Below are 13,203 nucleotides of genomic sequence, written 5' to 3'. Positions count from 1 at the left end.
TTTTAGAAAGAATATTGGAAGAAACTGGACTGAATGTCTGAATCTTATGCAATTCCTGGGTTCTGAGAGCATCAACAATGCGTGTCTCTAGGGCGTCCCCCCACCCGACGCCGTCTCCTTCCGTTTGAAAAAGCAAACAAAGTGTTCTCTCGCAAGACCGCATGATGCCTCGCTGGGGGACGCACCCCAGCTCGTTTTCACCCAGGCGTCGGTCGAAGCGTTGCGTGGGTACGGTTGCTTCAGGCGACACGCTCTAGCGAGGATTTCCTCTTCCACCCCTTTCCCCTCTCTCTTGCGCCCGTCCCCTAAATCCTCGAGGTCGTTGGCGGCTATTTGGGCCGAGACACCCACTGTGGTATGCGTGTCTTCAACTGGTGCCTTTAAATTTCCTTAGATTTTGAAGCTATTAGGTATGGGTATCCTCCACTGTGAGGACAGATCTCCAGAGTTAGTCTATGGATGTCTTTAGTTAGTGAGGGTATTCTAGTAGTGTCTTTGATTGTCGATGTCCTGAAGGAGAGCCTACTTGCGGCAGGATTGCAGGAAGGAAAGAACGGCTGGTTCGGCTGGACAAAGCAGCGCGCCGAGGGGCGCGGCCTCGGCGCGGGGAAGCCGGACAAGTATGTGGAGGGTGAGACGGGGAGACGGTGTGGCTGCAGCTGAGAGCCATATGTAATAGCAATCAGGGCAAGTTTTATAGTAGGAGTAGTTGTTACATCTAATTTTATCCATGTAAGATAAGAGGTAACATATACAACACACCATATCTACACCACCTCTATCATACCAACCCAAATAATTATATTTTATTTGTTTGTCCAATCCCCTCTTTCTTTCATCTCCTTTTTCTTGGGGTTTATATGGAGGTTGCTCCTTGCATGAGAGGTAGCTCACCTTCTCTTTCCTCACTTGTTACTTCCACCTCATCATTCAATTCTATATGGCATTTTTAGGGGCAACACATCAAGCATCATAATAGTACTTGCCCTCATGCGTTGCTCGTTCTGGAACTCTCCTTACGAATGTTCTGTACCTTGGCAGGTACTTGCTCGTTTGGTTTTTTTCAACGCCAGGAGTGACTAGTGTCTAGTGAGAGCGTGACAGACAGATTCAGACATATATCTCTCCGTTTCAAGGGGAAGAAATTGTGGTTTTGGAGCGGACCTTATCCGTGGTCGTTTCTTTTTTTATTGTGGAGTTTGTAGACGGTGTCAGTTCTCGGTTTCACCATTTTCGTGTGATGCAGAGCAGTTGGTAGTAGCACCGCTCTCCAGCTCGAGAGGCGTTCAGTTCAGTTCAGCATCGCATTCGCACGTGATAGGCAGGAGGCAGCGTGGTAATCGTGAACGTTTTGTTTACTAGCGTTAGGCAGCCGCGATCAGGTCTGGCCATTTACGATTTAGACTGCGTGTGATACGTACTTCTGGAGAAATTTTGCATGGCACAAGGGACGTCACTACACGGGTATTCCCTGATCATTAGGCATCAACAGTTCAGCACCACAGAATTACAAAAATGGTTATTGCACGTCTGCGTTAATACATTAATCTATGGAGAAGATTTAATTTATTTATTCATATATTTTTGTGAAGAAGAAAATAGCAGTGAAGAAGTCTGCTCAATTGCTTCTTGTACAAAGACTCTTCATCATGTAAAAGCGCTTTACATGGACATGGTGGGCATGCCTTTGGACTCTGCACAGACCTATAAGCCCAAAATATACTAGAAACAGTACAAATCTTGTGTACAGAGAATGGTAAAGGAGATGATCTGTTAGACAATTAACGGCATAACTGACGTAGGTACATACATCTGATTAGGGTTATTTTTTTTTCTCTTTCTCTTGGACTGTTGAGGAGATGCTTTGAAATACCACATCTACCAATTCAACAGACGCATCGAATTTTCCAGACCAGAAGTTCATTGATCATGCAACAGGGCCATCAAACGACTGGCTCTTCCTCAGGTTCCAGTGGAGGCCCTCATGGATGCTTCGCAGGAAGTCAGTTGTTGAGTCCACCAGGCAGGCAGTGGGCACAGGCCATGGAGAAATGCTGCAGATGAGTGCATCACCTGGCCCTAGCTGCTTCCTGCCCTTGCCGTCGAAGGATGCCCATGCCTGCCCTCTGCTATTGATTGGCACTTGCACACGCAATGTCACATATTCAGGTAGTATCAAAGGCCTGAATGATAATGAATGGGGACAGATTGGCGTGAAAAGGATCCCTGGGACCTGAGCATGGTAGCAAAACGTAGCATCAAAATTACAGATAACTTAAATGAGAAACAATCGGAAGAACTAATCCTTGCTTAAATACACCTCAGGGGGGGGGGGGGGGGGGGGGGTTGAAAATATGATAAGATCATTGACCAGGAAGTAACAAAAAGTGCACATTAATACACCTTTCTTATTTTCTTTCAAAAAATTAAGCCAATTCTGGATATTTATTCATGTTAACTACATTTCATCAGATATGATGAGCTTTGCAACAGTTTTGGTCATCTGTTCAGGCATGTTGCCCTCAGTAGAGGGGGGCAAGTAGTACTCAAAGTCACTTATATTTGTTGACAAATGGAGAGGTTCAAAGTCCCTTTGTGGTTGGAGGAAGTAGGTCAATTTACACATAGTACAGAACATGACATGAATAATTTCACTTCAAAACCTTTGGAGTAACTAAAAACGAAATATTTTAGTTCCAAAGACAAGAGACCTAGTGTAGAGTGGAGATGTACCTGTGGATGAACCATCGATCCCCCAGCTGCCAATGAATAAGCTGTGCTTCCAGATGTTGTTGATATTATTAACCCATCTCCTTGAACACGTGTGACAAAAGAACTGTCACAATAGCATTCTAAGTAGGTAAGGTACGATGACATCCCACGGTCAATTGTAACCTCATTCAGCACTAGAATTGGCTCCTCCGTATCAACTTCATTTTTAGCTGAATCGTAGATTACATGACACTGCAGACGACTCCTTAGTGTGATGCCAAATGGCCTTTTCAGCACATGGTCCAAACACTCACGATACAGCTCACTTGCTTAGCTTAAGTCAAGGGCATCAACATGGCTCCATGGACAAAAAGATATTGTTAATCGACAATGTGCTCCAGCATGAAATATGTAAATGATCTTGCTATCAAGAGAGTTTTAATTATTTTGAACATTTGATACCAAACACGGCCACCCAGCTAAGACCAGTTGCAGACTGATCAAATATGTCATGCATATCCTATGCCACATTGACAGAGAGAGAAGTGTGGCCAGAGAGAGAAGTGTGGCACTCGGGCACTTTTCAAACTTGGATCTCTAATGTCTAGTATATTAATCAAGTGCATAAAGTTATGCCATTGGATTTTTCGTGAAAAATACTTTCAAAATACATAAGTTCTATTATTTTGGTTAGTGTAATATTTTCTTTCAAAGAAGTCATATCCAATGTGTTGTAGTGGCGACTGTGAAAAGACAGATGGCACACATTTGTGGACTGGGTATAATAAGTAACATGCGAAACTGCCATATAGTTTAGCAACATGATTACCAAGATTCCAACACCAACGATTAAGGATACAGAAGGGGGTCATGAATCCCAATGATCCAAGAGAGAACGCAACAACAGGGGGTACTGGTCCTTTGAACAATGATGCTGCCTGTTGAGAGATAATTAACGCATTGTCTAGCTCAAGAACATTACAAAAGAGACAAGCCATAAATATGATACATAGAGAGCAACAAAACAAGGACAGCAGTTATTTAAATATCACATAGAAGAAAAACATGATATTATTTGTTATAAACAACCATAATAACTAGGTACTAGGTCTATGTGATCACTGCAACGAAAGTTTGTCCATGCATTAATCTTAGAAAGGACATTTCAAATATCTGTTTACTCAAAAGACGTTTCCAAGAACTTGATGCTACTGACAGCAGAACTATACTTTGCTAACTATCCCAAAAAAGCGGCAAAGTATTACGTTCAAAAAAAGAAAGATACCCAATCCCTGTTGTCAATTTGAACTTTGAAGTGGAGCTACTAATCTTCTTTCAGCCAAGCAATATTTATTAGTGTGGTACACTTCTTGTGCATAACACTATTCAACCAATCAACTGCATTCCACAATCTATATTCTAGGTCTATCACTTTGCACACATATAGCCTGTTTATCTGTACGTATATCTGACAATTAATCAGCTTCCAGCATTTTATATGCTACTGGTTCCAATTTTGGGTGTTATACTAATAGGCCCCGGAAAATGAGTAAATTTCTTGAAACTGCACAGACTTTCCGGAATTATCAGAAAACTACATTGTTAGGAAACTTTTTAAAAAAGTTACAAATTGTTTGACATATATATATCACAAAAAAAAAACACCTTTAACAATTCCTAACCTAGTGAATGAACTGTGGTAAACTTGGATCCACAAGTAGGTGAGACACTAGTTTCAACTTTGCATCGACAAAATGCATTAGACCATCAGCATTTCTTGGATGGCATTTCATCTCTTTGTATACCATCAGAGTGTTAGTTATTTCCAAACTCATATTTATAGCTTAAATTTCAAAATTAACCACACAGTATTCAGATTCAGTAAATTGTCATGTAGTTTGGACCACATACCCATAAAACTGTTCCATCACCTCCAAGAGTTACAATGAGATCAACCTTCGTGTGTAATGTCTTCATTTCCTCATCTGTCAAAGATTTCCAGTAAGTTGGACACCAAAAACAAAGGGGCATATTTCTAAGGGCATAGGTTAACAAAACAAGTATATTATGGAATGGGGACATTTTAAACCACAGAGAGACAGTGCAAGGGAACTCTATTGACAGAACTCATCAACAGAAAAGGAGCTATTTAATGATAGACGATCCATTCGAGCACTAATAGAAACTCAAGCAACTGTTGAGAGTTGAGACACTAGACTGTTTTTTTTTAGTATTTTATCGGTAAAGGAAATTAACATTAACCAACTTAATGTATAATGCTAAAGGAAAGGATACATTTCTCGTAGTAGATATTAGACCACTGTAATGAATTTATCACATTAACAAACACACAGCCACCAGCAGCAGCATGTCATTAGGTATGAAAGAAGAACTTCATTGCAAGGGTTATTAGGTATGAAAGAAGAACTTCATTGCAAGGGCCAATGAGAAGAAATTTAGCAGGTTACTTAAAAGTAGAGGAGAATGTCTATTGGTTGTCCATGAGTTAAATGAACCAATGTAGTCCTTAAATTATGAAATTATCACAGCATACTGCTTTTCATTCTCATAAACAGTGACCATAACCATTTATTTCAGTGCCAGATTATTGATATTTAAAAAAATAAATCAGATATCAGGTTATCTAGGTTGTGACAAGATATTCTTCACACCCTGACGTTCCAAGATACAAAGTCTAATGATTCTAATATAGGCAAAAATAATTACCATTATCCCATGTTTGGATAAAGTTGAAGTATGAATCTTCAGTCGCTAGTTCCTTGCTAACTCGTGGCTCTACAAAGATATTTATATTATTGTGCTCTTTAAGCCATCTGTGGAGAACGGCAGACATTAGCACAAGTGAAACAACGATATTGAATGAAAAATATACAATTCCATGCAACATTATTTATCAACAAAATCTGCTTAACATAAGTAAATTAGGAGAGGACAAGTTCCAGAAACAAAAAAGAAGCTATTTTTAATGCCGAACTCAGATGATTGATAAAATATAAAACCTTTGACATACCTGACCATGTTGGCACACAGAGCAGAAAGAAAACATACCTAACCATTTCAGCACAGAGAGCGTGCACGGAGTTGGAATTAGGTTTAGTCACGAAAAGAACAGTTTGTGGAGGGGATTCCCACTTTAGCAAAATCTGAGGCACGGTAATTTTTTGCCATTAAAAAAATACGGCAGCAATGGAATTATCCAACAATCATTTCCAACTAGTTAAGACAATTTTTTTTAAAAATGGATCATATAGCTCAAACCTCAAATAGCTACCTGCTTATTGCTGCGTTCAGCTGTTGTTATATCCCCTTTTTCGAAGGATACAAAATCATGCTTGTGCTGACCATTATTATCCCCATTGCATCCCCATGAAAGTTTAAATGGTGCCTGCAAAAAAAAGGTGTTTCTTAATAAATTGGCTATGATTGGAAGATATTCCTCTTTTCGGTGTAACAAAATAAAATAAAACGCCATAATAGACTACTTGTGCTCATGAAGAAATTTCTCTCCAACTTGAAGATATTGAGTGCATATAGAATAAGAAGTCAAGCAAATGATATAAAAATATCTAATTTTGCAAATTCAACATTGCATCGTAAATGTTCAAAAAAGGCCCACAGATTTTTCATGAACTAAATATATAATATACAAAGAGACAAAAGGCCATCCAAACATGGTTCCATTACAGTGTAAGTACCAACCTCAGTCCTCACCAAGGATGGTACTCACCACGTCCATATTAGTTGAGTCTTGAATATGTGAATCAAGCTATACAAGCAATTGTCTTTTGATATTAGTTGAGCTGCCAATACTAAGTTCAGGAAATAAGGAGATCAAGATAACAGAGTAGGCAGACATACTGAAACAGATATGTTACAGCAAAACAACGACCAACCTACGGACAGAACAAGACCAGATTTTCTTTCCAGCAATTTGACTTATTTCATCCTTCAATACATTTTTATCAGTTCCTTTTCATTATTCTAGGCATTAACAGAAGGATGGAAGCCTGGGTGTGAGTTGGTTTCAGCAGCACATCATGTTATATAAAAAAAAACATCTAGCAGGGTTGTAACTATCCGTTGCAGAAAAAATGTATTCGATATTCTTGCCTAAAGGATACCTTTCTTGCAGCAATCTTGTCATGCGAAATTTTATTAGTTCCAGGGCATTCGTCCTGGAGAATTTGACGTGAACAGATCTCATGATTTCCGCAGCAACTTGTTGGATCAACCGACGTGGTCTCCAATGTCAGCTGACTAGCCAACTTCTCTAACTTTTCCTTGTCACAGTTACTGCAGCCTGCACATATTACACTTCATATTTATTGTAGAAATCCATGTGCATGGTAAGAGAAAAAGATCAATTTGCTAATTAGCTGGAGAATAGTACTACTGTATATCCAACCCAATCTTTGATGTAATTTGTAAGGTTGCTCATGTAATATGTTTACTATGTTTAGAATTTTATATGGAGTTAATTACCGCTGAGTTCTTCACTTGTGACTTCTTATTTGAAGATACAAGATTAGAAGGAATTAAAACTCAACTTATATAATCATAAAACCATGTAACAAACGCAAGGACATATATATATACATCCTTGCCTGAGCAACAAATAATACTTGATGGTTGACTATTTCCATGATCACAGATGCAAAATGAATGTAGGGTGGCCAATACCTTTTATTGGGTGGTAAACAGTTAATATAGAGGTCATTTTGAGATTCAGATAGGTTTCAACGAGAACTTCAGTGCTAATGGCAATAACAGAACAAGAACCAAGATGAGATATTTAATATTTATTGTCTTGCTCGCAGAATTGCATGACTGACCTATTTGCAAGTTTCTAGAGCATTTTGCTCACAAAATCATAGTGGTAGAATAGGAACTAGGAAGGCACGTAATGAATTGGTTCATTTTCTGAAAATGATGATCATGATGAATCAAATTTTGAATATTAAATAGTACTGCCGATAACCTGTGCACTGAAACTGATCTCGGATGAACAAACTACTATATCACAAGTTGCATACTCAGAAAACGAATGTGCGGTAGAAATTCTCTAAATATGAAAACTGCATGAGTGATTCGTGCAGTTTCTATGTTAAACAGGATCTTAGCACAAACCACACGCGTGGATGATTCAATCATCCACAGCATGTGCATAAACTTTGTCACAAAAGATTACACCAACTCAATTTTTCAGGGGAGGTGGGAAGACAACCACCACCATCATCATCACAAATTCTAATATCTTAAAAATTGTGTTGAAGGCTATATGTGATGGAGCATTCAGAAGCATAAATGTTGCATGCCACTCTTCATCTAACATTTCAAAATTGTAAACTGCACAATACTCATGTAGAAATGATTCCACAGTAATTTATTTCTTCCCATGTAAACTAGATGTATGCCCATCAAACTCAGATGCATACCGGTATATTACAGGATAGGGATCAGCAATTTATAAATCTTAGGAAAATGAAATGGAGATCATGCTCTTATTTGTTGACAGCTTTTCGAGCAAGATGATATCAAACTAAGAGTCAACCACTTTCTTAGCATATTTATGTCTGGTAACAGCAATGAAGAAATAGTAAAACTGAAGCTTCAATGTGTAAATCAGACCTTTGGTTACAGTATTATGCCTGTGTGCCTTGACTGCCTTTTCTAATTCATACTTGTGCTTCCACTCAGCTGCCTCTGCTTGAGCAGCAGCTTTCCCTTCTGCAACTTGTCGCAATGTTTTCGCAACAGCTTCCACATGCAAATTGTGAGTCATGTTGTGCCCATCAGTATGGTACATGCACGCACAAGTATATTAAACAATAGAGTGAAAAGCTTCAAATGACACCTAAGTGTTTGTATTATCACCTCTCATAGCCTCCGAGAACTCAACGAGGTGTGCATCGGTTGACTTGATTGGAGTTTGGGGAAGAAACGCATAAGCTGCCCTCTCTGATTCCATTGAACTATCTAAGGTCTGATCTGAGGTAGCCACACTAAGGTTTACTCTCCCATCACAATCCTAAAATATACAAAACACCATTAAGAAAACAGGAAATCTGACAAGGAAAACATATATTAATTTGAAATCTTATGTTTTGATTTTATTTTTATTTTTTATTTTTGGGTGAACACTTCACTGTAACTATGAATACTATAGGTAAAACAGAAAATTTCGGGAGAACTTTGCAGGCACGTTTAACTGCATTTTTTAAGTGTACCATCTCCAACAACAACACTACTTTCATCTGCACATTTGGGATTTGGAAGTGATGATGTGATCTACACCGACCCAAGAATCTCCCTTCCACTCCAAGCAGCAATTAAGCAAAGCAAAAGCAGAGGTACCAACCAAGCGCCGGCCATCCATAGCCTCGGGCGGCGACGGGGAGCCTGGAGGTGGATGAGGGAGGGAGGGAGGGACCCTCGACGCGGCCACGCGGGGCCCGCGCTGTCGTGGCTGGTCGAGCGAAGCACCGTACGTCCAGCGACGAGATCACCGCCACCGGAGGAGGGACCGTCGCCGACTGCGGGCTGCGGCACGAGGGGGGCAGTGCGTGCGCGGGCACTGCGGTGGGGCGGGGCGGGGCGGACGGCGGTTCGCCGGCGGCGAGGCGCGCGGATCCGCGACGGGGTCGATCGGCGGCGCTGTGCGGGTGCGGCTGCGCGAGCGTCGGCGAGGATGGGTGGCGCGGTTGGGGATGGATCGAAGGCCCGCAATGGATGGATGGATGGATGGACGCGACAAACTGATGGGCAGGCTGGGCCTTTTAGCTTCCACGGTATATATAGAGTTCATGTAAAATTTGTTGTTTGAAATTACGTTTTTACTCCCTCCGTTTCAATTTATTTACAACAAGACATCTCTAAAAAGAATTATTTAGAATGTTAGAATGGTGTTAACGAAAAAATCGAACACACTGGACTGGGAGATCTGCTTAGCTCCTGTGCAGGTCCAAATCTTGATGAGAAGCGGGCGTGCCAGTCAGTTTGATCCTGCAACTGACAAAATATGCAAATAGTTTATCAAAACAGCCGATCGGCTGATAAGCTGATGGAGTAGTTCCAGCTGATAGCCGATGCCGATACTAGCCAATAGCGATAGGGTTTAAGCAATCGGCTATATGTCCAATGTAGATAATGATATAAAGGCAATCGGCTGATGATGATGTAATAAAATAACAGTATAATCCAGTATAAACCAATCGGCAAATAATGATATGATAAATAAGCATCGATCCGAAGGTTAAAGCACACATCGGCTGGAGGTCCGATGTCATGAAATTCACAAGATTAGATTAAACAGTGAAACATTTGTTGTCATCGGCTAAATTCAACTTATATGTATATGCAATCCTTATGAGCCGATGCAACGTCCAGATAACTCACCGGCTAAAACCCCGATGAAACCCTTATTGGCAATCAAGAAGCAGGCTAAAGATTATGGTTCTAAGCACGATTTAGTAGATCAAACTTAACTGATGTAGCACTAAGTATGAAAAGAAACATAATATCTAGACAATCAAGCCATTGAGTGAGTTTTCAGGGTGGTAGATGTCTAAGCTAATCTAATCTAGCAACGCGATTTAGCCGATACCGGCAGAAACCCTAAAACGAGAAGCAGCCGATAGAGCTAAATTGATATGCTAAGACTAGATTAACAGAGACATATGATAAATAGGTAGGCAAATATATCATCCAAACTAGAGCAATCCAAGAGGTCGAATGTACTGATGCAACCTTGAACGACGCCGACGTAAACGATACAATTGCCCGGGCCGGCGGAACATTGGACTTACCCCTTAGCCGGAGATCGAACACCGATGCAGCCCGCGTCAGGTGCCAAGTCCCGCCGAACGATAAAATAAAATAGAAAAAGTAAAAGGTGGCGATGCGCCGAATTGTATTGATCATAAAGATAGATTACATAGACCCCGGGTGTACATATTTATACCCATGGGTTGATATAAGTCCTTGTTGGACAAGAAAGAAACTTTCCTAAAGATAAAAGGAAAAGATAAAGTCCTTATAGGACACTAAACATACTTTCTTAAAGATAAAAGGAAACTAACAAACTATTTATAATTAATAGATAACTTGCCATGCCGCATTCTCTTTGAACTCGGTCTCTTCTGGATAAGCTTCCTTTAGTAGATCAATTTCCTTAACCGAATATAGCAAGAATCCGACAACTGACGACTTGACAACTCTCAACGGCTAATCTCAGGACTTCGAAGCCGATGCTGACTCTAAGCCGATGACTACTCCGGACTTACCAAATTTCACTGTTAACAAATGGAAAAGTTGTTTGAAACGGAAGAGGCATGTAATCTTCGACTATGTGTAGAAAACATCATTATTTTATCCCATTATACGAATGACGTAAATACATATATACCACCATAACCAGTATTTTGGTTTTATAAGGTCATGTTTTTTGCACGGCCTCATATCTCATATTCTCATTTTATTTGAAGTTTATAAATTAAATTACTATGGTTTAAAATTTCATATTTTCTCTAAAATAAAAATAAGATGATTTACCTAAATATTATCAATAATGAAGATCCAGATCCATACATTTCTAGAGCTAGTAATATCCAATCCAAAAAATTAAAAGATAAGGAGTTGTGCCAAACAAAGACTAAAGTCAGCTTAACTTATAAAAGCCATGTGCGTCGTTACAAAAAAGTCCACATTAGTACGAATAAGGCTTATGGTAGATTTACTTTGTAGCTAGGCGGTTTGACTTTATATGTTTTATTTAATTTATATTTTTGGCCAATCATATAAAAGCTGCAAATAATTAAGCTGATGTAGTCTTATGAGAAATGAAAAGGAAAGATGCAAATGAATAGTACCAGTTGAACTAAAAATATCAAAGATACCGTTGACATGGCAAGAACAGAACCATATATACGAAATATACCAACATAAAAGGTTGCAGTCAGTTTGGCTACCAACACCACTGGATCCACTACATAATTGAGCTGCCAAGAGTGGTCTATTCATGAAAAGGAAATCCATATACCGTGGAACTATAGTGCGATGTCTAAATCAGTAGTAACGTGCATATCCTTTTTGCTACAGGGTCTAGATTGTCCCCGCCCTTTTTTATTCTACATAACAAAATACACCAAACCGGCTGTACAGACAATAATGCGCTCATCTCATGCATGAGAAAGTGATAATTTATATGACATGCATGAGGCTAATTAATTTTCATGGAGAAAATACGATGTAAACGATCATTTAAAGTTTAAATTTTATTTTTCAAATATCAGCGAAAGTAATATAATATCTTCAAATGGATCATACGTTTTAGAGTACCACCTCCATTCTCATATATATAAAAAATAAATTTAAGATTTGATATTTCGAAACAACATCACTAGATAAACGCTGAACATATTTCTATTATTGTCCACCGATGCGCTAAAATGCACTCAGACTGTACAATAGTAACTAAAACACACTATTCATATAGTAAACCTTTTCTTGTGAATTACATCGTTTTCAAATACTTAATCCTAAAAATTTTACAAATAGATTTAATAAGGATATTTCTCGATGATTTCTATTTCAATAAAAATTACTAATGTTGAACGTGTTTTAACTATACCGCTACATAGTATAGTATGTCTAATAAATTAACAAATATATTAATTGTGTTGATACGTGCTCAGTGCATGTGCACCGCGTATATACCGTGTCTCTTAATAAAAGTGATATTTTCAGATTTGTAATCAAAAGTACTACCGTACTACTATTCTATATATTTAGAGCTATTTAATTTTACAACACTTTTTCCAGTGCGGAGGAGAGCCCGGCTTTGATGCCGATGGAAAAAGTACACCGAAGGTCCCTCAACTTGTCATCGAGTTACAAAATCATCCCTCAACCGCAAAACCGGATACAACGCATTCCTTAACTTACAAAACCAGTGTAAAATAGTTCCCTTGGTGGTTTTGACTCCGGTTTTATCCGACGTGGCAACTGACTCAGTATGGGACCCACACGAGCCCCACACGTCAGGGTGTCCCTGTCAGCACCTACTCACTTTTCCCCTCTTCTCCTTCTCTGTTTCTCTCCTTCCTCTCGCTCTCTGCTCTCGCACAGGGACGGCGCTAGGGCTGCCGCCCACAGTGGCGCGCGCCGCCGGAGGGTGGTGCGGCTGGCGCGTGGGCTCAGGGCGGCGCGAGCTAGCCGGCCTTCCCGCTCCCCTCGTGCGGGCCGGCCGGCAGGGCGAGGCAGGAAACAGGCGGCGGGGTGGCGTGGCGACACGGCAGCGACGGGCCGGGCACAGGCAGGCGCCGCGGCGATTGGCGCAGAGGTGGAAGCAAGCGCGGGCGGCGGCCTGCGACGGAGCAGCGGGGCACGGGCGGCAGTGGGAGGAGTCGCGCGCGGGCGTGTCAGGAGCGGCGCTGATGGCGGCGCGGTAGCTAGCTTTATGCCGTCGTTGAT

General features: G+C 40.4%; 1 protein-coding gene across 2 annotated transcripts; it reads right to left on the bottom strand.

Annotated features, from left to right (window-relative positions):
* Positions 1–1,549: 1,549 nt before the first annotated feature.
* On the bottom strand, positions 1,550–9,493 carry LOC127773998 (putative NAD kinase 3). 2 transcript variants are annotated; one of them, XM_052300257.1, is made up of 11 exons: positions 9,092–9,493; positions 8,608–8,761; positions 8,362–8,490; positions 6,855–7,033; positions 6,005–6,118; positions 5,782–5,876; positions 5,440–5,546; positions 4,624–4,697; positions 3,572–3,650; positions 2,734–3,041; positions 1,550–2,233 (listed from the first exon to the last, which is right to left on the bottom strand). In XM_052300257.1, the coding sequence occupies exons 1-11, from the start codon at positions 9,107–9,109 to the stop codon at positions 1,928–1,930; spliced, it is 1,563 nt and encodes a 520-aa protein (XP_052156217.1). In that variant the 5' UTR covers positions 9,110–9,493; the 3' UTR covers positions 1,550–1,927. The 2 variants fall into 2 exon arrangements, with proteins under 2 accessions (XP_052156217.1, XP_052156218.1); XM_052300258.1 differs by lacking the exon at positions 1,550–2,233 and having other exon boundaries at positions 2,962–3,070; positions 3,542–3,650.
* Positions 9,494–13,203: the final 3,710 nt, after the last annotated feature.

The sequence above is a fragment of the Oryza glaberrima genome, chromosome 5, assembly GCF_000147395.1.
Source record: "Oryza glaberrima chromosome 5, OglaRS2, whole genome shotgun sequence".
NCBI classification, from domain to species: Eukaryota; Viridiplantae; Streptophyta; class Magnoliopsida; order Poales; family Poaceae; genus Oryza; species Oryza glaberrima.
Note: the sequence above shows the minus strand (reverse complement) of the source record. Positions and strands in the feature narration are given on the sequence as shown.

What these genes read in the sequence shown, in the direction of transcription:
- LOC127773998 (XM_052300257.1), bottom strand. An exon ending in GTTCTCGGAGGCTATGAGAG is followed by an intron (nt 8,491 to 8,607) that starts GTGATAATACAA and finishes TGCATGTGGAAG; the next exon opens with CTGTTGCGAAAACATTGCGA. An exon ending in CTGAACGCAGCAATAAGCAG is followed by an intron (nt 5,877 to 6,004) that starts GTAGCTATTTGA and finishes ACCGTGCCTCAG; the next exon opens with ATTTTGCTAAAGTGGGAATC.